The following is a 26,702-nucleotide window of genomic DNA, read 5'->3' on the forward strand; positions in this document are numbered from 1 at the left end:
AAGACAAAGAGAGGATTCTGAAAGCAGCAAGAGAAAAGCAATCTATTATATACAAGGGAAGGTCAATAAGACTATGTAGAGATTTCTCTGCAGAAACCATGGCGGCAAGAAGACAGTGACATGATATATTTAAGATACTGAAAGAGAAAAACTGCCAACCAAGAATTCTATATCCAGCAAAACTTTCCTTCAAAAATGAGGGAGAGATTAAAACATTTTCAGACAAACAGACATGAGGGAGTTTGTGAATAAGAGACCAGCACTACAAGAAATACTAAAGGGAGTGCTACAGGCTGATAGGAAAAGACAGGAGAGAGAGAGTTGGAGAAGAGTGCAGAAATGAAGATTATCAGGAAAGGTAAAAGGAGAGGAAAAAATAAGATATAACATATAAATTCCAAAAAACAAAATGGTAGAAGGAAGTACTGCCCTTACAGTAATAACACTAAATGTAAATGGATTAAACTCCCCAATAAAAAGACACAGACTGGCAGAATGGATTAAAAAACAGGACCCATCTATATGCTGTCTACAAGAAACTCACTTTAGACACAAGGACAAACATAGACTGAAAGTGAAAGGTTGGAAAAAGATATTTCATGCAAACAACAACCAGAAAAAAGCGGGAGTAGCTATATTAATAGCAGACAAGTTAGACTTCAAAAGCGAAACAATTAAAAGAGACATAGAAGGACACTATATATTAATAAAAGGGTCAATTCATCAAGAAAACATAACAATCATGAATATTTATGCACCAAGCCAGAAGGCCCCAAAATTCATGAGGCAAACACTGCAAGCACTGAAAGGAGAAATAGACACTTCTACAATAATAGTTGGAGACTTCAATACACCACTCTCATCAGTGGATAGAACATCTAGACAGAGGATCACTAAAGAAACAGAGATGTTGAATTGTATGATAAATGAACTAGACTTGACAGACATTTATAGAACACTACATCCAACAACAGCAGGATACACTTTTTTCTCAAGTGCTCATGGAACATTCTCTAGGATAGACCACATGTTGGGTCACAAAGCAAGTCTCAACAAATTTAAAAATATTGATCTTATACAAAACACTTTCTCAGACCACAATGGAATGAAGTTGGAAATAAATAAAAGGCAGAAGGTCATAAAATTCACAAACATATGGAGGCTAAACAACACCCTCTTAGAAAACCAGTGGGTAAAGGAAGAAATTACAAGAGAAATTAGTAAATACCTCGAGGCAAATAACAATGAAAACACAACTTATCAAAACTTACGGGATGCAGCAAAGGCGGTGCTGAGAGGGAAATTTATTGCCCTAAATGCCTATATTAGAAGAGAAGAGAGAGCAAAAATTGAAGAGTTAACTGCTCACCTGGAGGAATTAGAGAAAGAACAGCAAACTAACCCCAAAGCAAGCAGAAGGGAAGAAATAACAAAGATTAGGGCAGAAATAAATGCAATTGAGAACAGGAAAACAATAGAGAGAATCAACAAAACCAGAAGTTGGTTCTTTGAGAAAATCAATAAAATCGATGGGCCACTGGCTAGGCTAACAAAAAAAAAGAGGGAGCAGATGCAAATAAATGCAATCAGAAATGGGAAAGGAAATATAACTACCCACCCTGCAGAAATTAAGGAGATAATGAGAAGATACTATGAGCAACTATATGCTAATAAACTAGACAACTTAGATGAAATGGACAACTTCCTCGAAAAGCATAAACAACCAACATAAACTCAAGAAGAAATAGATGACCTCAACAAACCAATCACAAGTAAAGAGACTGAATCAGTCTTCAAAAAGCTGCCAAAAAGGAAAAGCCCAGGACCAGATGGTTTCACATGTGAATTCTACCAAGCATTCAAGAACGAATTAGTACCAATCCTGTTCAATCTCTTCAAAAAAATTGAAGAAGAGGGAAAGCTACCTAACTCTTTCTATGAAGCCATCATTACCCTAATACAAAAACCAGGCAAAGATACTACAAAAAAAGAAAATTATAGACCAATTTCTTTAATGAATATAGACGCAAAAATCCTCAACAAAATACTCACAAATTGAATCCAGCAGCACATTAAAAGAATTATACACCACGACCAGGTGGGATTTATTCCAGGTATGCAAGGCTGGTTCAACACAAGAAAATCAATTAATGTAATATACCACATCAATGAATCAAAGCAGAAGAACCACATGATCATCTCGATTGATGCAGAAAAGGCATTTGACAAAATTCAACATCCTTTCCTGATGAAAACACTTCAAAGGATAGGAATAGAAGGGAACTTTTTCACTATGATAAAGGCAATATATGAAAAACCCACAGCTAACATCACACTCAATGGGGAGAGACTGAAAGCTTTTCCTCTAAGATCAGGAACAAGACAGGGATGCCCACTATCACCATTGTTATTCAACATTGTGCTGGAAGTTCTAGCTAGAGCAATTAGGCAAGAAAAAGAAATTAAAGGCATCCAAATTGGAGAGGAAGAAGTAAAACTTTCACTATTTGCAGATGACATGATTCTATATGTAGGAAATCCAGAAAAATCTACAGCAAAGCTACTAGAACTAGTCAATGAATACAGCAAAGTAGCAGGCTACAAGATCAACATGCAAAAATCTGTAGTGTTCCTATACACAAGTAATGTGCAACAAGAGGAGGAAATCAAGAAAAAAATCCCATTTACAATAGCAACCAAAAGAATCAAGTATTTAGGAATAAACTTAACCAAGGACACAAAAGACCTTTACATAGAAAACTATAAGAAACTGCTAAAAGAAATTGAACAAGACCTGAAAAAATGGAAGAACATATCATGTTCATGGATTGGAAGACTAAATATAGTTAAGATGACAATTTTACCTAAACTGATTTACAGATTCAATGCAATACCAATTCAAATCCCAACAACTTACTTTACAGAAATAGAAAAACCAATAACTAAATTTATTTGGAAGGGTAAGGTGCCCCGAATAGCCAAAAATGTCTTGAGAAAGTGCAATGAAGTGGGAGGTCTCACACTACCTGACTTTGAAGCATATTACAAAGCTACAGTGCTCAAAACAGCATGGTACTGGCATAAGGACAGATATACTGATCAATGGAATTGAATTGAGTGTTCAGAAGTAGACCCTCACATCTATGGACAGCTGATCTTTGATAAGGCAGTGAAGCCGAAGCAACTGGGAAAGAGCAGCCTGTTCAATAAATGGTGTTTGGAGAACTGGATATCCATTTCCAAAAGAATGAAAGAGGATGTCTATCTCACACCTTATACCAAAATTAACTCAAAGTGGATCAAAGACCTAAACATTAGCACCAAGACCATAAAACTCTTAGAAGAAAATGTAGGGCAATATCTTAAAGATCTTGTGAAAGGAGGTGGTTTCTTAGACCTCACACCCAAGGCACGAGCAACCAAAGAACAAATAGACAAATGGGATCTCCTCAAAATTAAACACTTTTGTACATCAAAGGACTTTGTCAGAAAAGTAAAAAGGCAACCCACACAATGGGAGATGATATTTGGAAACCACATATCACATAAGGGTTTAATATCCCGAATATATAAAGGAATCCCGCATCTCAATAACAGAAAGACAAACAATCCAATTAAAAAATGGGCAAAGGACATGAACAGACATTTTTCTGAAGAGGAAATACAAATGGCTCAAAAGCATATGAAAAAATGCTCAACTTCACTGGCTATCAAGGAAATGCAAATCAAAACCACAATGAGATATCATCTCACACCTACCCGAATGGCCATTATCCAAAAAACAGAAAATGACAAGTGCTGGAGAGGATGTGGAGAAAGAGGCACACTTATTCATTGTTGGTGGGAATGTAGAATGGTGCAACCACTCTGGAAGACAGTATGCAGGTTCCTCAGGAAGCTAAATATAGATTTGCCATATGACCCAGCTATTCCATTGCTGGGTATATACTCAGAGGAACTGAAACTTAAGACACAAACAGACATTTGTAAACCAATGTTTATTGCAGCATTATTCACAACTGCCAAGAGATGGAAACAGCCCAAATGTCCATCAAAGGACGAGTGGATAAACAAACTGTGATATATACACATGATGGAATATTATGCAGCTGTAAGACAGAACAAAGACATGGATCATGTAATAATGTGGATGAACCTTGAGGACATTATGTTGAGTGAAGTTAGCCAGAAACAAAAGGACAGATTCTGTGTGGTCTCACTAATATAAACAGACATTAATGAACAAACTTTGAGAGTTAAAAGCTGACAACACAGGTGACCAGAAGATAGAAAGAGGGCAGAGATCAGCCATTTGATGCTGAAGGACTACAGAATGTTTAGGATTGATTACATAGATCCAGAAATAGATAGCATAATACTGTGTGATGGTAGCACAGTATTGTAAGTACACTGAACAAAGATGTCTGTGAGTAAAGCTGAAAGAGGTGGGATAGGAGAATGTATGACACCAGAGGTAAAGATAGATGATAAAGACTGGGACTGTATAACGTGGCAAAAACTGGAGTGGCCAATGACTGTTACTAAATATACAAATATAAAAATGTTTTTGCATGTGGGAAAGCAAATGAATGTCAACCATGTAGAAATTTGAAAAAGGGATGGTATTCAGGAAAAAACATAATCAAAGCAAACTGGAGTCTATGGTCAACAGTAACATTGTAATATACCTCCATTAAATGTAACAAAGGCAATATGCCAATGCTAAATGTATATGAGAAGGGGATATAGGGGAGTAATATGGGATTCTTGGTAGTGGTGTTATTTGCTGTCCTTAGTAGTATATTGTATTGTATGACATGTTATTTTTCTTTTTATCATTTTTTCTTATTGCTAAAAAAAACAAACAAACAATTTTTCTTGTAGTAATCAGTATGTTCAAGTATTGATTGTGGTGATAAATGTACAACTTTATGATGATACCATGAACAACTGATTGTACACTGTGGATAAATGTATGGTATGTGAATATAACTCTATAAAATTGTAGGAAAATATATATATAGGAGCAAAAGTGTTGGAGAAAACATGGTGAGAGGGATGATGCCTCACCAATATGGACTAACTACAATGTGTAAACTCAGAATTGAATCTTAGAACATAGCCTAACATGGACACAATAATTGTAATAGTCCCTAGATTGTAAGCTCTTACAGCAGTTAACTCTATCCCTGAATTGTAAGGCCTATCTCTAAACTTTGAGATGCTGATCCCCTAGCGTATAACCTGATTGGTCTCTGAAACAATGCATATCTCTGAGACACCTGAAACTCATAGCTAGAGCTCAGCAGATATGAATGTCAGTATTAGTGCATACAGCCACTGTCAAAAAAAAAAAAAAAAAAAAAAAAAAAAGCTGAAAAAGAGCCCAGACTTCAATTAGTGATATGAATGAAGCAGGTCTGGTTAAGACCAGGGCAAGCCAGGCCAAAGGGTAAAGGTTGAAACTGATTGTGTTTTAAAACTTCAACTTTCATATGAGACCAAGGGAATAGATATCTATTTGGTACAGGATCTAAATTTTCTAAACGGTACAACTCTACAGTTGATTTGTTCAAACACAATTGCATGGAACTTTGAATAGGAAGTGAGATATGGTAGGTTAGTATAGGCTGGAGTGAAATAGTGACACATCCTAGAGTAATTTGGGCAGATAATAAAAAATATATTTACAGCCTCCCCCTCCCCAGCCCCGAGAATCTGGGGGAAGGTGCGGATATGTTGGACATCCTCACCTGGACTGATGTTGATGTTGTCACAAACATTGGGACTGGCGGTTTGATGTGCTGAGCCCTCGAGCATGGGACTTGCCCTTATGAAGCTCATTACCACAAAGCAGAGTCAAAACTTGTATGTAATGGTGCCTAAGAGTCTCCCCCTGAGTACCTCTCTGTTGCTCAGATGTGGCCCTCTCTCTCTCTAACTGAGCCATCTCGACAGGTGAACGCGCTGCCCTCCCCCCTACGTGGGACCCGACTCCCAGGGGTGTAAATCTCCCTGGCAATGCAGAGTATGACTCCCGGGGATGAATGTGAACCCGGCATCATGGGACTGAGAGTATCTTCTTGACCAAAAGGGGGATGCAAAATGAGACGAAATAGTTTCAGTGGCTGAGAGATTCCAAATGGAGTCGAGAGGTCACTCTGGTGGACATTCTTATGCACTATATAGATAACACCTCTTAGGCTTTAATGTATTGGAATAGCTAGAAGTAAATACCTGAAACTACCAAACTCCAACCCAGCAGTCTGGACTCCTGAAGACAATTATATAATAATGTAGATTACAAGGGGTGACAGTGTGATTGTGAAGACCTTGTGGATCACACCCCCCTTTATCTAGTGTATGGATGAGTGGAGGAATGGGGATAAAAACTAAAGGACAAATGGGGTGGGATGGGGGTATGATTTGGGTGTTCTTTTTTCACTTTTATTTTCTATTCTGGTTCTGGTTCTTTCTGATGTAAGGAAAATGTTCAGAGATAGATTGTGGTGATGAACACATAACTATGTTATCATACTGTGGACAGTGGATTGTATATCATGGATGATTGCATGGTGTGTGAATGTATTTCAATAAAACTGAATTTAATAAAAAAAAAATGATGCAGAATAAGACCAGAGAACAGCATGGAAAGATGTACAGGATGTAGCATTAGATTAAAAAAAAAACTTTATTTAGTATATGGTCCCCTTTTGAGTGTGTGTTTATGTTTGTGTTATCATTTTCTTAAAAAAATGTCCATATAGAATATAAATAACTATCTGTAGTGAGAAAGAAATCCTACAAAAATTACAGACAAAAAAAAAGTTGTACAGGTGATAGGAGAAATTAGCCAGATGCATCGAGGGCAGAAGGACACACCAATTAGAAAGAAGGGTGCAAGCAGAAACGTGGAAGCCTGAGATCCTGCATGCATTGCACAGGGGAACTGTGTGCAGGTCTGTGGGGCCAAAAGCAATGTGAAGGGAGTAGGGAGTGGGAGGATGTGAGGCTGAAGGCGCCAGTCCTGCCTGAGGACCCTGAATTGCCACAGTAAGCTTGATTTTTAGGGTATGAGATTTAGCAAACACCCCCCCCCACAAAAACAAAACAAAACAAAACAAAACACTAAAACAAAAACAGGATGCTCAGTTAAATTTGAATTTCAGACAAATAATGGATAATTTTTAGTTTAAGTATGTCCCGTGCAATATTTGGGACATACTTATACTAAAAAAAATTATTTGTTGTTTATCAGAAATTCACATTTCATAGGGCATCCTGTATTTTATCTGGCAGTCCTAATGAGGGCTCTGGAAGCCAGTGAAAGACTTTAGAGAGAGTCATAGTCTGATCAGATTTGTGATTTTTAGACATTCTCTTTGGTGGTATACGGGTTAGTGAGCCCAGAAGCAGAGAAATCCATTGGGAGGATGTTGAGTAATCTAGATGAGAAAAGAGGTAGGCCTGAACTCTGTCGAGTAGGAGCAGGAGGGCAGGGATGATGATGGTGATGATGATGATGAAGATGATGATGATGAAGAAGATGATGATGATGATGGTGATGATGATGGTGCTGAGGATTATGGTGATAAGGAATATGGTGATGAGGAGTATGGTGATGATAATTCAGGGTCTCTTTGGAGGGGAGAACAGACTGGAGTCAGTGGGTTTTGAGAGGGGTAGGCAGAGATGGCCGTCAGATTTCTGTGTGGGTCATTGGGTGAACAGGGGCAGATGTGGAGACTGTGAGGAGACAGGGTCTTCCCTTTGGATGTTGAGCTTGAGGGAGTGATGGGGCTTCCAGTGGAGATACTGGCAGAGGTTTGGGCTGAAATATGGGTCCACAGAGCTCAGGGGAGAGGTCTGCCTCGAGCTTGCTCTCTGGGACTCAGCAGTATAGTCTCCTAGAGGGCTCAGGATCCCTGCTGGCCCAGGGTGTGAGGACAGTGGCCAGTCCCCTCTGCCAAAGGGGCCTTTCTCTGAAGCTTTCCATGACTTACTTCCAGCTCACTCCAGCGGGGCTCGTATCTCACCTTCCATAATTCTGCAGCACAGAGTCCACCACACCATCAATCACAGCATGCACCACTGGGGATTCAAATCACTGCTTTCAAATAATGTTTTGAAATGATAAAAGCAATAACTGTTCATTGTAAAACAGATTAAAAAATTCAGACCAAGAAGAAGGAACAAAATCAACTCATGCATGCATATTCCCTTCACTGGTGTCTCCTTGAACAGTCTGATATACAGCCTTCCAGTCTTTTCCAAGGATGGGCACTGCTCCCCCCACACACCCCATTTTAACAATATAGCACAAACATCTAAAATTCTATTCTTGTACAAAATCAGTTTCATTCATTCGTTCATCAAATGTTTATTAGCCATCTGTGGCGTCCCAGCCACTCTACTAGGCATTAGACGTTAAGGGGTGAACAAAGCAAATATATTCCACATATATTCCCTGCTTTTTGAGAGGGGGAGAGAGAGAGAGAGAAAATACACAGGCAAAAAAAAAAAAAACACACACACAAAAAAACAAACAAACCAAATAAATGTATAACAGCATGTGTTAAACACCAAGAAGGAAAGAATGTGCAGAATAAAGAATATTAGGAAGGATCTTCCACTTACAAAGATGCCGTCCTTTATTTAACCAGTCCCCTATGGTTGTACATTTTGGTTATTTTCAGTATTTCTATGTAATACACACTGCTATGATGAATTTTCTTTGTAATTCTTTGTGCCCATTCATAATTATTTCTTTAGGATAAATTCCTAGAAGTGGGATTTCTGGATAAAGTGTATGCACTTTTTTTTTTAGTTATTTAGTTTTCCCTTAAAATATTTAAACAATATAATCAATTTGAAGAATACAACCTTGTAATTTCTCCATAGTCCACATGATTTTTTCACTTTTAAAAAACATACCGTAAAATTAACATTCTATGGTGTGCAGTTTTATGAGTGCTTAACACACTCATGTACAGATTTGTGTCATCACCACCACGCTCAGGATACACAACAGTTTCCAACCCCAGTGCTGCAGACTTGTAGGTAAACCATCCTCTCCCCCAACCCCTGACAGCCACTGATATGTCCTCCGTCCCTATAGTTCTGCCTTTTCCAGAATTCTCATACAATAAATAAATGCAATAATACAGTATATACATTTTGAGACTGCCATCTTTCACAGGCCACAATGCCTTTGAGATTCATCTGTGTCACTGCTTGTTTCAATTGCCTGTTCTTCTCATTGCTGAGTAGCATTCCACTGCCTGGATGCACCACAGTTGGAAGGACATTTGGGATGCTTGCAGTTAGGGGTGTTATGTGCTATAAACATTCACATGCAGGTTTGTGTTTTTTCTCACCTGAAAATAAGTTTCCATTTCTCTCCAGTAAAATGCCTAGGCATGGGATTGCTGGGTCATGAGGTGAGCATATGCTTAACTATAGAAGAGGCTGCCAAACTATTTTCTCACCAGCAATGTATGAGAGTTCCAGATGCTTCAAGCCTCACCACCATTTGGTGTCATCAGTGTTTAACAATTCCCATTGTAACAGGTGTGTAGCAGCATCTCATTGCAGTTTGAATTTGCATTTTCATGATGGATAATGATGTTGGGCACCTTTTCATGCTCACTTGCCACTTGTCCATCTCCTCCAGTGAAGTCTCTGCTCAAAACTTTTGCCCTGCCCACCCTCCCTTTTTTTTACACTTTACTATAAACTGAACTCCACACTATTTGGCATCATTAGTTTTCCCCTAACGTCCTTTTGTTGTTCTCCTCATGTCTCCTTAGCCTCCTCTGGTCTGTGACAGTTTCTCTGACTTCCCTTGTTTGGGAATAATTTTCCAAGGCTTTGGGTGGTGTGTGTTGGCAGTGGGGGTGCCTGTGTCACCTCCTGTGTGCCTGGCCTGGGTGCCGGTTCTCCAGCCCTCCCCCCACAAATTCCCTGGGAGACTGTCAGCTCCTCAGGGGACGTGCTCAGGGCTGTGCCCCCGGCACGCTTGCTGAAATGTTACTGCAGTGACTGCCACCCTTGGAGCTAAACTAGAGACATCCCCTTGGAGCTTTGGATAGAGCCCAGTGGCAGATGATGTGGGGTGGGGACGTGATCAATGGCTGACTTTAACCCCCAGCCCCAGCCCCAGCCCCACACAACTGTTTGGACAGCAGTGGGTTTAGTCAGTGCCCTTTAAATAGCATGAAGGGGCCTCACGCTGGCCTGTTTTGCTGAAGGAGATTACATCGGTGCTGCGTGCCGCCACAGGGTGGGGGAGGCCGGCTCGCCCCGAATTCTGAGCGCACAGCATGCCCCCCACAAAGCAGATGTTTGGAGGAAAAGGAGATGTAATCAAAACCCTGGAGGATAAAATTACTCAGACCCCTTAGACAGACACTCCATATGCCCAGGCCCAGACACGGCCCCATGGGCACACCCACCCTGCCTGCACCCACGTCCGTGTATCCGCACTTAATCACCCAAGCAAGCGGGTGCGCTCCGTGGCCCTGTCTGCCGGTCACTGCACACATGCTCCCCACACCCGCTTCCCGCTGCGGCCTGGGCACCAGCAGGCACACTGAGTGGTGTGCACACCTAGAGGATACACACCAAGGTGCCTCCCGTACCCACTCCCCAAATGGCATTTGGAAATTAATTCTCTTTAAATCCCAAAACACAACACAACAAAAACACACATCGTCCTTGGAAGTCTCTCAAGGGTTTTCATGTCAAGAAGAGGTTAGATTAGATTGGAGTCACTCTGTTGGGCTGAACCAGGACCAATGGGTAGAGGTTGAGGGGTTGAAGAAAGGCTCTCTATTTCTTGCACTTCTAGAGCTGAAATCTAACAGCCCGGCACCCGGCAGCTCCAGGAGGCAGTGGGTGCCTCATCCCTGGAGGAGCTAAGGCAGAGGTTAAATGACCTCCTGATTTAAAATATCTTCCCACTTCCTCAGGAGTGGCTGATGGAAATGATATTTTCCTAGGATCATCTGGAGGGCATGAGATACCCTAATGGCCACTTGGTGAGTCCATTCCACAGGCAGCGTGGCTCTTGATGTCGTATCTATGCACATTGCTCGGCTCCTCTGAGTAGTAATGGGTTTTTTTTCCCTAGATCCAGATGTTTCCCTGCGAAGCTGCAGATTGGGTCCCACAGCCTCGGCCCTGGGGCAAAACCGTCCCAGGGCTCCCCTCCCCACTGTGGGAGATTTCAGTGTAGAGCCTGTCCTGAGTGCCCACAGGAACTGCCCAGGGAGGGTAGAGGAGAAGGCTGAGCCCCAGGCTGGTGGCCCGGACCCAGCGGGGCTCAGCAGCTGTTCATCTTCACCCCAGTCCTCAGTGCCATTGGACCATTAGGCCCGGAAGAAGGCAGGCTCCGGAACTGCGCAAGCTGAGAGCTCCCCAGTGGCCTTCTCTCTATCCCAAGGTGGCAGCGAGGTCGGGGGGAGCTGGTTGCATGCTTCTTGGCAGATCCTGGACAGGCTTTCTTGGATGTTGGTTTAAATTCTCAAGCCTCTTCCATGAACCCTGCCACTGTGCTTCTCCTTCTCCTCCTTAACCCTCCTTATTTCCCTCCTGCTCCCTGCATGGCGACAGCCCTGGAAGTTCTGTTTTGATCTTTCTCCTACTCTCTCTCCCTCAATGATACCTTCTACTCCTACTGCTTCAGTTGTCAGACTTGACTGGGAGGCATTAGTTATGGCACGCCTCTCTTTGTGTGAGTCTTACCCAACTTTATCTTCATTGTCTAGAAGGATGAATTGCTTCATTCATTTGTTCAGCAGGCCCTCTCCCGGGCGCTGGCACACAGTAGGTGCACTCAGGTGGCTGGACAGAGTGAGAGCTCAGTGATGTTTGCTTGCTAGGGATTGCTCATTTATTCTTCAGCAACTGCACACTGCATATCTACTGTTTGCCTTGTGCTAAACCCTGGGCTGAGAAGGGACAAATGACATGATGTCCCAAGCCCAGAGGAACTGACATTCTATAGGAGGAGCTGGACCTTCAAGGACTGATTGTTTGCCAGTCAGCAAACACAGGCAAAAATTGGAGAGGCTGAGCAGAAGGGGAAGGGGTCAGTGTGGCTAGTGCAGTCAGGGAGGTCTTCCTGGAGGAGCTGGTGCTTGATCTGGATCTTGGAGATCAGCTGGAAAGAGTGGACATTCCAGGCAGGTGGCCAGAAGTGGGGGGAAGGGAATAAGGAGGTCAGTGGTTTCCTTTAGTCAGGGGTAATCAGGTCTGAGTTGTGGGCCCCTCTTTTCCTCTGTCTTGTTGAGGAGGGCACTGCAAAGCGAGCTGGATTCTGACCGGCACCTGGGCCTTGGACGACCGTGTTGAGTCTCCAACCTTGGCATCTCTAGTTGCCTCTTGGGATCTCTAGGTGGAGAGCAACCTGCTCTCAGGGCTCTGAGTAGCCAGCACGCTCGTCTAGCCCATCCCTGGCACCCACCAGCAGGGCCACCTGGGGCATAGCAGTGGGAACTGGAACTATTTATTCAGGAGGCTGGAAGATTCAGAGAGTGGTGGCAGCTGTCCTCCAACGTCCAGGCAGCTGTCTTGGGGAAGAGGCCTGAAGGTTAGAACCAGGACCAATGAAGCAGAACTACTGGAGACAGACTTGGACAATGGTCCAGCTGGCCTGGGGCACTGAGCTCCCTATCACCAAAGACCAGTGACTCAGCACTTGGTGGAGAGGCTGCAGCAGGGAAGGAAGTCAAAACGGATGACCCCTGAGTCCAGGATGTTAGGACTGAGTACCTGAGAGGGCTCTGGCTTCAGGTGGGGCTGCAGAACATTGGGGAATTTTCTGTTACTAAGTTAGGGACCTGGCCTTGGGATTTAAAGCAAGATGATGCCATCAGGTTGACATTAGAAGGCTTTCTTTCATCTTCCTTGAGGAACCAGAACCTCCAGTTTCCCAGGAGTCCTCCAATCTCTAAGCCTTCCAGTTGGCTGATGTTCACCTGGACTAACTGTCCACGCACGTGCCTGTCCTCCTCTCCCACTGTCCAGGCGCAGGCCCCACGGAGATTGAGAGAGGAGACTCTGATTGGCGATACGGGATGTCTGGAGTCAGTCAGAATGTGGTGGAGCTGGGCTCGAGAGCACATCTCCTAGCTCTTGGCCTGCTGGTCTTCAGACCACAGCTTGGTGTCTCCCCTGTTCCTCCCCCATTCCCTCGGCCTCCACGGGTGGCTGGAGGTGGGAAAACCTGGATTCTTATTTCCCACCATGGAATTGGACAGACACTCTGCCACCTCCACCGAGGGCAAGCCAAGACCACAGTTCTGTGGTGAGCGGGGAGGAGCCGAGCAGGGCTCCCCGACGTCAGGCCCCCTGGCTTCCTTCACCCCCTACCTCTCTTGTCGGGAAAAGGGCTAAGCCCATGTGGTGGGGATCAGAGGGCAGGCCCAGGAGAGGAGAGGCCACCTTCTATTTCTAACTAGAGCACATTCTCTCCCCTCTCTGGCCTCAGTTTCCCCAACAGTACACTGGGAGTTTTGGCTACAGCATGGAGCCCATCTTGCCCAGCTCCAGCCCTGCTGCTATGCAGGGTGGTCCCCATCCTAGGCTGGATGCAGAGGATAGTGCAAGGGGATGCAGCCAGAGGGTCCCCAGGGTAATAAGACAGAGTCTGGGGAGCAGTGCTATGGCAGAAGAGGGCAGGGGCTGCCTCTCCCCCACCCCATCTGGCCTCCAGAAAATTGCATAACAGGGATGATTATTTTTGGTGAGACTGGGTGGGATTTCTTTCCTTCAAAAATCCCAAAACATAAAACTTACTTGTCTGCCAGGAAGATAAATATCTTTGCTGAAAGCTCTTGGCCCGGCTGCCAGCTGCAGTTTGCACAATGCTGTCGCTGCAGCTGGGGCTCGTGTGGATGGGCATGCATGGTGCCCATGGGTCCCCCTGTCCCTGTGGCATCAGCACCACCGGTGCCCCTCAGGGATGGTCTTGCCAAGCCACTGCCAGGCCTACTTGGGGCACTCACCCCCACACCCTTTCCATGGTGCCTGGGAGAAGTAGGTGAGAATTACAGAGGCAAAATGTCCCTCTCAGCCCCTACCCCAGCAATAAGAGAGGCCCTCGGGTCCATAGAAAGCCAGGATAGGAGTGAGCCTGATGCTGCAGCCCTCAGTCTCCTTGGAGCCGGAGACCTGGGCTCAAGGCACGGTCCTGCCACTCAATGCCAGTCATTTAGCCCTGCTTTCCAGGAGAGGAAACTGAGGCTCAGAGGGGTTAATGCTAACACCTGCCACACGTGGCTGTGATGATCAGAACTTGTGCACGTGAAAGGTCTTGTCAAATGTTCCCTACCTGCTTCTTCTTATTAAGCAGATCCAATAGCTCACTCAACAAAGTGCATTTTCCCCAAGTCACAAGCAAGGGAAGGTGGCCCAGAAAGGGACTCCAGACCCTGTCTCCTGACACCCAGTCTCATGCCCTCCCCACAGCATCAGTGGATGCTCCAACAGTCACCGCTCCTGGGTCTGTAGGCTTGCAGCTGGCTGCTGGAGACTTCTCTCATGCTAACAGGTTCAAGTCCAGACCAGAACTGAGAAAAACAATAAAGGAAAAACCTACAGAGCCTGCTCCGTGACAGTGGTTTACTTACATTAGCTTCTTCAATTCTGACTACCCTATGGAGAAGTGCCAATGAGTTATTTTCCTTCCTATTTGATAGAAGGGGAAACTGAGGCACAAAGCCTCTAAGTAAACTTTGCAAAGAACATAGCTGGAGAGCTGTAGACATGGGATATATACCCTGCTCTAGACCCCTCTATCAGGGGGCTGGTGTGTTTTGCCAGGATGTGAACTGGGCTACATGGACCTGGACAAGCCCCTCCCCTGCCCCCTACCCCACCCCCACCCTGGCCAAGGCCTCCTCCTCCTTAATCTGCATGGGTTAACTAGTCCTTTTCAGTGCTGAGCTTCTACGAATCAGCCGGCAGAGCTCCGCTTTGTTAGATGGTGGTGGCTGTGGGCCCTGGCCACAAGCCATGTTCGTGTAAACCTGCCGGGGTCCTCATGTCAGCATCCTGGGGATGGCCAGCTTCCTCAGTAAATGCAGCCCCAGCCTGGAGGGGAAAGATGCTGCTTGGAAAAGGAATGTGACCCCTGCCTTGATTATAAACCACCTCCCCCCCAAAGAAAGATCCCTGTGTTGGGTAAGAGGTGAGACCAGTGTGGAGTGTGGGATAGTGAGCAAGTGGTTGCATCACGCCTCAGCACTGGATTCCTGGGGCAGACGTTCCACAGCTCCTGCCAAACCCCAAACAGGACCAGGCCAAGAAAGGAAGGGCATTCACATCTGCTTCAATGCCGGCCTCTCCTGCTTGTCCCAAGCCCAGGTGGGCCAGACATGGCTGCTGAGTTTTTCTGTTCACCCAGAGAGTCAGAGTCATTGGGTTGACATCCTCGATGCCCAAAGGAGAAGTTCTGGCAAAGGGGTGCTCCTTCTAGAGAGAGGAGAACAGGGTCAGTGGGGTAGGGGTTAAAGGTCATAGAGGTCAGATTGGGTTGACCCAGAGTTGCATACCATTGGTACTGGAAGGGCCCATTCTAAGATGATGGCACAGAGGGTCAGAGAGGGAAGGGACCTGCCCAAGGTCATGCATCATGTTAATGGCAAGCCGGAATTATAACCTGGCCACACATCCAATTCATCTCCTCTCTTGCTTGGGTCAACCATTGGTTTCTGACCTTGTTTCCTCCTCCCTTCAGCCAAAGAGAGCTCTCTTGGTGAGCCAGAGTTACCACCCGACTCTGACACCGTGGGGATGGACAGCAGCTACCTCAGTGTGAAGGAGGCTGGGGTGAAGGGCCCCCAGGACCGAGCCAGCACTGACCTCCCCAGCCCACTGGAGAAGGCTGACTCTGAGAGCAACAAGGGCAAGAAGCGGCGGAACCGTACCACCTTCACCAGCTACCAGCTGGAGGAGCTGGAGAAGGTCTTTCAGAAGACCCACTACCCAGATGTGTATGCACGGGAGCAGCTGGCCATGAGGACAGACCTCACCGAGGCCCGTGTGCAGGTCAGTGAGGGCTGCCTGGGGGTGAGGGTGGGATGGTAGAGCAGGACCTGCCCTCAGGCTTCTGGCTAGAGCTGGGATCTCCTGATTTTCCATCAGTCACAGGAGTTCTGTCCTTATTTCACTCTACTGGGATCCTGAGAGACTGAGACAGTGGGTTCCCAACCAGCACAACTCTGCTTTTATTCACTTTGATATCAGGCTCCTGTATTGTGGGAGGAAGTGAAATAAGAGGAGGTCCTTAGTAAAGGGGCAAGAAGCTTGTTGGGTGTGTTTCCAGGGCTCTACACAGTGACGACTCAAGGCCCTTTCATAAAGAAGGATGACTAGTCTCTGCTCTGGAAGGCCTATGCCTTAGAGAGAAAACAGGATAAATACAAAAACATCTATGGAACCCAACAGGCAGAAACAGAGAACAATCAGCTGTTCTTCCTGCCTGAGATGGCTGCCTACTCCTCCAAATTTCAGGTCTCCATTCAACATACCTCCTCTGAGAGGTTTTCCTGATTACCATAGCTAAAAAAGTAGCCCCTTACCACTACCCAACCACCAGAAAACCCAACCCAGCCCAACCCAACCCAACTCAACCCAATCCAACCCAATTCAACCCAACTCAACCCAATTCAACCCAACCTAACCCAACTCAACCCAACCCAATGCAACCCAGCTCAACTGAACCCAACCCAACATAACTCAAACCAACACAACTGAACCAGCTCATCTTCTACCACATTATCCTATTTTCTCTTCTTTATAGAATTTGTGATTAACTTATTTTATTTATTTTTCTGCCCCCATTAGAGTGTTTCTTCCATGAGGGCAGGTACTTCTGATCGTTCATCATTGTATTTCCACCAATTAGAGAAGGCCAGAGTAACAAGGGCAATAAATAAATATTTGTGGACAGATTGACTTCCTTTGTCCAGGGAAGTGTGTCTCCCCTCCCTGTATGAAATCACAGCAAAGAAAGAACCAGAAAAGAAGCAAAGACTTCTGAGTAACTAAAATATAGGTCACAAAATCCATGCACATTCTTCATAGGAGATTTACTTCAGCTTAAAGGAAAATAAATATCATGTTCAATCTGCTTTCCCAAACCAAAGCACATTAGAAATAGCAATTACAGTGCTGCCAAATACCAATTCTCCCCCTGTAGTGAGCCAGGGGAATCAACAGCCCAAGAGCAAAGAGGCTTTTTTTTTTTTTTTTTTTTTTTTTAAGAAGCACATCACTGCAGTCTGGGGCCATCCCATGTAAGGCCAAAGCCCTGCCTTACTCAGCAGGCCCCAAAGGCTCTGTTGCACTAGTTCATTAAAGAATCTTCAGCAGAGAGGTTCCAAGGCATCAATGAAAGATTCATCAGTCTCAATCATATTCTGTTAATAAGGCAGAATTATTTGCAATATAGTCCAGAAATCTTTTTATCCAAAAGAGTTAATGTGGACAAGGACTGGCAGTTAGTAAGTATGCAGCCCCCCAGAAACCTCAGCCGCCCAAAGTGATTCTGAGTAGCTATGCTGCTGAACTGCAAGATCAGGCTGCCTAGTGAATGCTCGAGGAGGGAAGGCAGGGCAGCCAAGGTTTTACCATGATGGAGGAAGCTCTTGCACACCCACTATGTCGTTTGAGTAAGGATCACCAGCCGTGTATCTTTGCATGCCTCAGAGGCCCTGCAGGAACCCTGCTATCCAACCTCAGCTCAGCCTTTGGATTTGGGTAGGTGGAAAACGGGTGGGGGCTGGTTATGGGACATTCCTGTAGGTGCCATGTTTGTGGGCTGGATAAACCCAGTTCATTTTCTGTTCATTTCCTGTGTGCCTATGTGTGCATATGTACAAATGGATGAGAGTACCCAGGAGGAGTTGAATTCACTTAGTATTGAGAAAGGGGGGCCCTTCCAGTCCAAAAGTGGAAATGACACTAGGAAAGGTCTAACATTTTTCGGTTATCCACACACAGCTAAAATGGAGGGTCCTCTGCGCACACATGCACACAACCTCACACTTGTATATTTATGCCGACTTCCAAAAAGGAATTCAGACAGCTTTCAATTTAAGAGTTATTATTTTAATGTAAGAACAAGAGCCATGTTGTGAAGGGGGAGCAATTATGTAAAAAAATCTAGGCTATGGGTAAGAAGAGCTGCCACTGAGCACAAATGAGCTTCCTGGTAGCCAAGGCAGAAAAGGAAAGCCTGATGTGTTGCACAACTTATCATCTAATGGAAGGATCAGAGAATTATAGAATGTTAGTGCTGGGAAGGATTATCTGGTCTTACTGTTTGACAGACAAGGAAGAAGAGGACCAGAAGTGGGAACTGGCCAGCCTGGAGCTAACAGTGCTGCATTAGCAGTGCTGAGACTAGACTCCAGAACTCCTGAGTTCCAGTGCATCTCTTATTTTAGTCTGCTGTACCCATGCCAGATTGTTCAGAGACTTTTCTTTGTATGAAGACAGCAGGGTGGGTGGGATCTTCATGTGCGTCAGACCTCTGGGTGGAGCCCTGGGGCTGGCAGTGCCCTGGGGGGTGAGGGGAGTTTGAAGGAAACTGGTGAGTATCCTGCCTGCCTCTGAGCAGTATCTTCGGGGCCCAAACTCTGCTGGTGAGAAGCCAGGTGCCTGGTGAAGAGTGATGATGGGGACAGGGAGGAGATGATGGGGGGCCCCCAAGATGGACTTTTCCTGGGAAGAAGCCTGGGGTTTGGCCCTGCTCCAGGGGGCTGTGGGGGCCTCTTTCTGCTGTCTGGCATTCCAATCACTGCAGCTGGTGTCTGAAGACAATAAGACAGAGGACTTCCCGCCCTGGGCCACCCCGCCCTGGCCCCAGATGGGCTGCGGTTAGCGAGGCCTCCGCCAAGACGGTTGGTTCCTTGCACAGCCGGGTCCTGGGGAGAGGCCTGTGCCTAGTGGGTCCAGGCCAGGGTGGTCCCGAGGTGTGACGCTTGGGCTGGAGGGGTGGCTGGGAGTTGCAATCTTCTGTCCTTGGGGGGTAAGACAGCAGGCCCACGCCTGGGGCTGTGGGGACTGGTGTCGCTTCTGGAGGGGAGTTCTCAGAACTTGGAGAGGCCCAGGCAGTCAGAGATGGAGGCCCCCAGCAGGGCTGGGCAGGATGCCCCAAGTCCCACAGCTGCGAAGGTGAACCTCAGAAGGAGCCTCTGAGGATACCCCTGGCCCACCCAATGTATGGTCCAAGATGCTGAAGAGCAGAGCAGCTGACTTCACCTCAGCTCTGAGTCTGGGCAGAAGGGCAGAGCCAGGAGCTGTGGCTCTGTCCACGGGGTAGGCCCCAGGACAAAGAACTTGCTGGGAAGGAGGAGGAGGGGGAGGAAGGCTGCCCCGCCCCCATCGGCCTGCTCCCACGACATGTGCCGCTGCCTTCCACACTCTCCTCTCCAGCCCTCGAATCAATCCCTCATCCTGACCCTCTTCCAACCCCCTCCCAAAGTCAGTGTTATCTCGGCCCCCCTCTCCCCCGCCTGCTCATCTATCTTCTGAGATAACCCCGGGTCTCCCTCCCTCCCTCCCTGCCGCCTGCCCCCTCACTACTCAGTTCCAGCCAGCCCCCCTTCCCCGCCTCCACATTCCATCTCCCCCACACTGCTCCTCCCCTCAGTTCTTTTTTTAAAAAACAGCTTTATTGAGATATAATTCTCCCCTCAATGCCAGACCCCTTTCACCAGACAGCTGGCCACCGCCTTCTCCCCTGTGTCCCTCCCGGCCCACTGGGGCCTGGCTCCAGCACCCACCCTGACACCTTCCATAGGCACCCGCCACCCCCGCGCTCCCCAGCAGGGACCTGGAACCCACACGGACACAAGGGGACCCCCCAGCAGTGGCAGCAACATCAGCTTTTCCTTGCCTTCCCCCCACCCCTACAGAAAGAAAGAAGCCATATATCTCAATGTCTCCAGTGGGCTTCACCCCTCCCCCCTGACCCCTCACCCCATCCCCCAGCAGCTTCCCCCACAGAAAACCCTGGGAGGCTGGGGAAGGAGAGGGAAGTCTGAGCTAAGCCTGCAGGAAATTAAACATGAAATGAAAACAAGCTCCTCTGGTTCGTTCTCTCATCCTGCCCCCAGTTCCCCAGTCCAGGCCACTGATAAAGGGGGATCCCGTTTCAGCAGCACAGAGAGGAGACCCGATCTGCTCCTTGGCTGCCAGTGGGCGGCCTGGGCTTGGACACCGGGATCCCAAGGAGGAAAAGGGGTCCAGGGGGCCTCTGGGGCAGGGGCTGAGGCCCAAGGCCCCGGAGAAGACCCATTCATCTCCAGGGACAACGCAGGAAGAGTGCTTTTCCACTACCAAAGCAAGCTGGGGAAGTGGAGTGACTTCCAAAGAAATGTAGACAGGCTCCTTGTGTATGTGTGTGAGTGTTTCTGTGTGTGTGTTTGTACTTGGGATTGGGGAGCAGAGAGTGTGAATTAGAGCAGGAGTGGAGAAATACACTAACATGCAGCCCCCCACTCCCCCCCCATCTCCCACCCTCACTAACATGTGGTACACAGACCCCATCTTTTTTTGACCTCTAGCAAAAGAAAGCGAACTATAAATCAACAAATGTGCAGTACTTGAAACACCCTGACGGCATTTCCCATCTACCTCGCCTGCCGTTCCCACCCACCCACTGAGGCATTAAGCGCAGCGACCGGCTCCATTTTACAGATGCTGAAACTGAGGCCGTTGGTGATGGTGCGCGAATGGGCACTTCTGTCCCCCAAATACACAAGAAGCCCAGTCGGGCTGGTCAGCCTCCGGGTTACCTCGTGGGGAGGCCTGTTCACGCCCCAGGCCTAGGTCCTTCTCCCCTCCTCTTGGTGGTTCCCAAGGAAATTCTGGGGTCTCCGGTGAAAGGAGTTGCAAGAGACCCCTCCTCTTCTAGCTACATCTGCAGCAGCACTGATCACAGAGGACAGGAGGTGTTTCCCCAGGGGAGCAGGGACTGCACCTGATGAAATCTGCCTTCCTGGTGTCTCTGCCCTCCTGGGGGGCCCTACAGTTCAGGGTCTCTGCTCCATGTGCCCCATCCAAAGGCTGCGGGTGGGGTGCAGTTTGGTTTGCATCCACTTGCACCCGAGCCTGCAAGGTCAGATGGCAGGTGCTCATGAAGCTGATGGAAATTTCCCTCTGGGGAAGTCATAAGCCTGCCTTTGAGTCAGCCTGGAGCTGATCCTACCTCCCTCTCCCTCTCCCACCCCTCTGGGCCCCGTCACCACTTGCCCAGAACCCAAGTCATAGGCATGGGGTTAGCAGGCCCCCAGGCAAGCTCCTTTGCCCACCAAACTTGGGAAAGTTCCCAGTCTGTCAGCAATGCTTCTGCAGAGGAAAAGGACCCAGCATGCCCTCTCCACCCACCGCCACCAAAGACCCCTGGTCACACACCTGACAGGTCCTAGAAGCCATTGTCCCACCCACCCATGCTCGGTGAAGGGGTCCTCCAGCGCTCTTCGGCATCAGGCCACTCTTCTGCTTGAGGTTTTGCAGTGGCTGTCTCCATTGATGGCACCGAGGGCAGAGGCCCTCACTGGGCACTGAAGACCCTCCGTAATCAGACTCCAGGTTCCAGGCTTCTTTCTCTCCTACCACTGCCCCCAGTGTGGGCAGCATGACCTCCTCATCTACAGCCTTGCTATTTCTAAATTTGGGTCTGGACTTCCCTCCAACCCTTCAAGGCCCAACTCCAGTCCTCTTCTCCACGAAGCCCTCCCTGACTGAACGGCCCACAGCCTCTGTGCCCAGCTGAACCCAGCACCCCACAGGACCGCACGTGGCTCTCAATTGGGAGACTGTTTCCAACAAGGTTGCAGAGAGGATTCAGGAAGGTAGGAATTCTGAATCAGGCCCCAAGGAGCCCTGAACTTTCTGGAAAACTGACGAAACTGTGTGTGGTTGTGGAGGAGAACGATTTTTCTGGAGGAGTGTGCATAGCTGTGATCAGATTTGCCACTGGGAACTGTGGCCCACAACTGATTAGGCCACACCAATGTCGTGATTGATTAGACAACCTCTGAGAAAATGGGCAGCGGCGAGTTTTGTGTGTGTGTGTGTGTGTGTGTGTGTGTGTGTGTGACTTGTCTGCTCTGGGGTCTGAAGCTCAGAAAAACGAAGTTACTGGACCAAGATCATGCCCAGGGCTAGAGGTGTGAGCTACCTCCCCCAGTCCCAGAATCGATCATTCTAGAATGAAAGCTCTTGAGGACAGAGACCAAGTCTGATTATTTATCTGTAGCCTGCGACAGGAGGGGGCTCAAGCAAGAGGCTTGCCAGGCCTTGAAAGTGATGCCGTCGGGATGGCACCTGACCCCCGGGACATCTGCTTTGTCCCATAGGTCTGGTTCCAGAACCGGAGGGCCAAGTGGAGGAAGAGGGAACGTTTCGGGCAGATGCAGCAGGTTCGGACCCACTTCTCCACTGCCTATGAGCTGCCCCTTCTCACCCGAGCTGAGAACTACGCCCAGGTAGGTCCCGGCCCCTTGCTGCCCCCTCCAAACCCCATCCCTTGTGCTCTGAGAATGGGCCCCTCGGATAAGGGTCTAGATTCCCTGTGATGGGACTCATGGCTCCAGGTTGCCCTGTAGTCCTGTTCAAGGAGTGTGCCTCAGTTTACACCAAAATATGGAGGCCCAGAGTTATTTCTTTCAAATATATGTACATCACATAATTTCCCATTTAAACCACACTCAGTGGTACATTTCAGTGGCATTGATTGCATTCATAATGCTGTGCTACCATCACCACCATCCATTATCAAGACATTTTCATCACCTCAAACTGAAACTCTGTACCCAATGGGAAATAACTCCTCCTTCCCCCATCATGCTGGCCCCTGGGAACCTCTACTCTAGTTTCTCTCTGTCTGAATTTGCTTATTCTAGATGATTCCTATAAGTGGAATCATACAATATGTGTCCTTTCATGTCTGGCTTATTTCACTCTACATGAAGTCTTCAAGGTTCATCCTTATGGTTGTGTGGATCAGCACTTCATTCCCTTTTATGGCAGAACAATATTTCATTGTGTGTCTATGCTGCCTTCTGCTTACCCATTCATCTGCTGATGAACACTTGGGTCGTTTTCACTTTTTGGTTATTGTGGATAATGCAAACATAATTTTCAAGCCAGGCTTGGCTGAACTATGGGCAATCAGAACTGACACAGGCTGAAGGCTGGGGGCCTCCCAGAGATCAGGAATCACCCAGAGAACGTTTTCTAGGAAAGGAGTCCTGAAATCAGGAGGACTGTGGCAAGTTTGGAAAGAACATGGAATTCTGGGTCCCCAGGCTTGGATTGTCATCCCAGCTTCAGGTCTTTCTAGCTTCAGGCCAGTTACAAGCTCTCTGAGCCTCAGTCTCTCCATCTGCAAATTGGATATTATGAAAGTATCTGCCCCGGCTCTTCTGTAAGGTCTAAATCAGATCATGCAGAGGGGCTTTGTGAAAACTGAAGGTTCCACCAAGCTTGCCTTGGAAGCTCTCTGTCCTCCTGGGACTTCTGTCTCCCCACAGCATCTTCCTTAGATGTCTGTCTGAACACCAGTCTGCCCCCATTCTAGAGGCTTTTGAGTCTTCAGCAAGATGCAAAGGGATGAGAAGTAATGTTGGTTATGTCAGGATCTCAGGGCATGTGGAGATCATCCACTCCTGACACCCTTCAACTTGCTGGCAAAGGGCCCTGGCTGCTGAGGCCTCATTTCTGGCCTGGCCTTCCTGCCTCAGCTCCAGTTGCATAGACATTTTCATCTCCTTCTCTTCTCCTGGCCCCAAAACCCTGCTAGCAAATGGTGTCCAGGCCCCTACTGGTCTGGCTCTGCTGCTCCCCGCCTCCCAGGATTACTGTGGGAGGGGTCAGGGGTCAGCCCTGGGGTGAGGCTGAGGTATGTGGGATGTCTCTACACGCACCATCTGGATCAGCTCCCGCTATGTTTTTTCATCTCTTTCTCCCCTCTTCCCACCCCCTCCGAACACAGCCTCCCTCCTGCCTGAGCTCATAAGCCGGAGGCAGAAAAAACAAAGCAGGGCTGTCCTCGCCCCTCTCACCTGTAGCACCACGATAACCTGCCCCAGACCTCCTCAAAGTGGGTGGGGAGTGGCTGACGGGTCCCCCAGGCCCTAAGCCAACGGGGAGGAATGGGCCAGTAGAGCACATGCACCTTGGGGTTTGGGGGTAGAGTTCCCTCCCTGCCCGGCTTTCAAATGCCTTCCCCGAGGGCACTCCCAAAGCGGGGAGAGGGCAGGCCCCCAGAATCCCTGCACACAGCTGAGAGGTGCACATCTCCTTCTCAGGGCTTGTCCTGCCCAGGCTGCTTCTCCACAGCCAGGCCCACCTCCTCATAAATGCTTCCAGAACAGAGGGAAGGGGCATGAAAGCCCAGAGGTGGAGGCCAGGGAAGGGAAAGGATTTACAGTTGCGGAGCTGGAAGACAAGTGATCCAGCTGAGGCCCCTGGCCCAAGGCCTGAGCTCCCTCCACTCCCAGAACACGGGGGTTTCAGCCTGGCCTCCATGCATCCGCTCCAGGCACTCACTACCTCGGGGGCAATCCCTGCCATCAGGAGTTGTTCAGAATGTTCCAGACTTCTGCCTCTGGAACCTCAGCCACTGACCTGGGCTTCTGGGAGAATTTAGGCTCCTGCTCCCACTCCCACCCCACCGCTGCCCTGGCCTGTCAGCCCAGAGCCCCATGGCAGTTCAGGTCAGCTCACGTCTGTCAGGCCCCTGCCGTGTGCCGAGCCCATGGGGGAGTCAGTGAATCGGCCACAGTCCCTGCCCTTGACGAGTCCAAGGACAGAGAGACAAAATCTACAGCTGTGTCTAAAATTAGGCATTCAGGGCCCTTGCCCGGCTGAGTTGGGGGCTGTCCTCAGCCAGTTAGCTGTGCCCCCAGCACCCGTGATGAAGTTTGAAATGCAGTCCTTGAAACTGACTTCTTATCTGCCCATAGTCTAGCCCTGGAAACAGAGGACCCAAAAGCATAAATTCCGGACCCTCCTTGGGGTATCTGGATGTCCACAAAGGTTTGGAGGGTCTCCCAAGTAAACACTCAAGAATGGTTTCATTATAATGATGGGCTTGGTGAGATGCTGCCATGTGGGGAGAGGGGAGCCCCTGACGGGCCGTCCCGCCCTCGGCCTGGCTGTGACATCTCCCCTCTCCGCTCTCCGCAGATTCAGAACCCGACCTGGATCGGCAACAACGGGGCGGCCTCGCCTGGGCCAGCCTGCGTGGTCCCCTGTGACCCAGTGCCTGCCTGCATGTCCCCTCATGCCCACCCCCCTGGCTCCGGGGCCAGTGGTGTCACCGACTTCCTGAGTGTCTCAGGGGCTGGCAGCCACGTGGGGCAGACACACATGGGCAGCCTGTTCGGAGCAGCTGGCCTCAGCCCCAGCCTCAATGGCTACGAGCTCAACGGCGAGCCGGACCGCAAGACCTCGAGCATCGCGGCCCTTCGCATGAAGGCCAAGGAGCACAGTGCGGCCATCTCCTGGGCCACATGACAGGCCACCTCCCCGTCCTGTCTCCTGCCCTCCCCCACCTCGGGGCACTGGCCATGCCCATGCTTTCCAGGCCCCCAGCCTCCCACTCGACTTTCCTCCCAGGAGCCTGGCCTGGGCCGGGGGCCTGACCCTCAGCACTTTCAGCCACCCCAAGTCTGAGGCCGCGTGGACTGCTGGGAGGGAGGGGGGCGGCAGGCCCCTGCTCCCCGCCGGCACGGAGGCCCGAGAACCCCTGCTCCCGGCTAAAGGCAGTGGGGAAAGCTGGGCAGTCCAGTTTTGCAGCTTTGCATCCATTATAAGCTGAACACCCCTTCTTCCCACTCCTCCTCCACCTCCACGCTGCCCGATTTGGCCGCTGAGTCGAAGTCTGATTCCCAGAGGCATCAGCCGTCCATTCTCATCCACCCTCCCCTTCCCTGCACGGTCCCCTGGTCAACGGGCCAAGGACAGTGTGCCCGAAGAGCAGGCTGCCCGCCAGGGTCTGCCTCCAGCTCTGTCATCTCCTCGCCTCTCTCTACAAGCACGTGCAATCCCACCTCCTGGATCCCAGGCAGCTTCCCGGAACAGCAGGGAGTGCTGACCTCCTCCTGGCCGTGCCCTGGGCTGGATAAACCAGAGGGAGAGGGGCAAGGAAGAGAGTGACGCTGGAGAATTCCGCTGTCGCCCAGCAGCGCTGGCATCTAGGAGGACTAGCAGTCCTCAGGCGAGACGTGTTCCAACTCCCTTGCATCCCGGAGACTCCGGTTCTGGGTGAACACGTGGAGGGGGAGGAGCCAGACCTTGAGGGAAGCTGAGAAAAGGGATCTCCCAAGGGGCCTGCACGGTGCTGGAAGAAGAAAAGCTTCCAGGAAGGAGGAAGGGCTGCAGGGAGGTGTGGGGAGGGGGCAGGGCCCTAGGTGCGCACTTCTGGTTTCCAGCCCCTCTGTTTGTCCCACTGGGAGGCAGGATGACAGGTTCCAGTTGGGAGATCCTGAAGCTTTGTTCTCCATCCAGGAAGTACTGGGGGCCCCTCCAAGAGGATGTGGAGACACATGTGTCCCCCCTCCCCTCCCCCACCTCTCACTCACTCAGCTGGAGTGGAAGGACAAATCGGAACATGTAAGCTAGGGCTTGGGGTCACAGCCGCAGTGGGTACAGCATAGCGTGCAGGGCTTGCTGGAGGA

At 48.7% G+C, this 26,702-nt stretch overlaps 1 protein-coding gene across 1 annotated transcript in view; it reads left to right on the forward strand.

Annotated features, from left to right (window-relative positions):
• The window catches only part of ALX4 (ALX homeobox 4), a 68,763-nt gene extending 43,224 nt beyond the window's left edge, over positions 1–25,539 (forward strand). Inside the window, exons 2-4 of the mRNA XM_037840850.1 lie at positions 15,743–16,053; positions 22,377–22,505; positions 25,210–25,539. Of these exons, the coding sequence (XP_037696778.1) occupies positions 15,743–16,053; positions 22,377–22,505; positions 25,210–25,539 (770 nt within the window). The remainder of the gene's footprint in view (positions 1–15,742; positions 16,054–22,376; positions 22,506–25,209) is intronic.
• Positions 25,540–26,702: the final 1,163 nt, after the last annotated feature.

The sequence above is a fragment of the Choloepus didactylus genome, chromosome 6 (genome assembly GCF_015220235.1).
Source record: "Choloepus didactylus isolate mChoDid1 chromosome 6, mChoDid1.pri, whole genome shotgun sequence".
Lineage (NCBI taxonomy): Eukaryota > Metazoa > Chordata > Mammalia > Pilosa > Megalonychidae > Choloepus > Choloepus didactylus.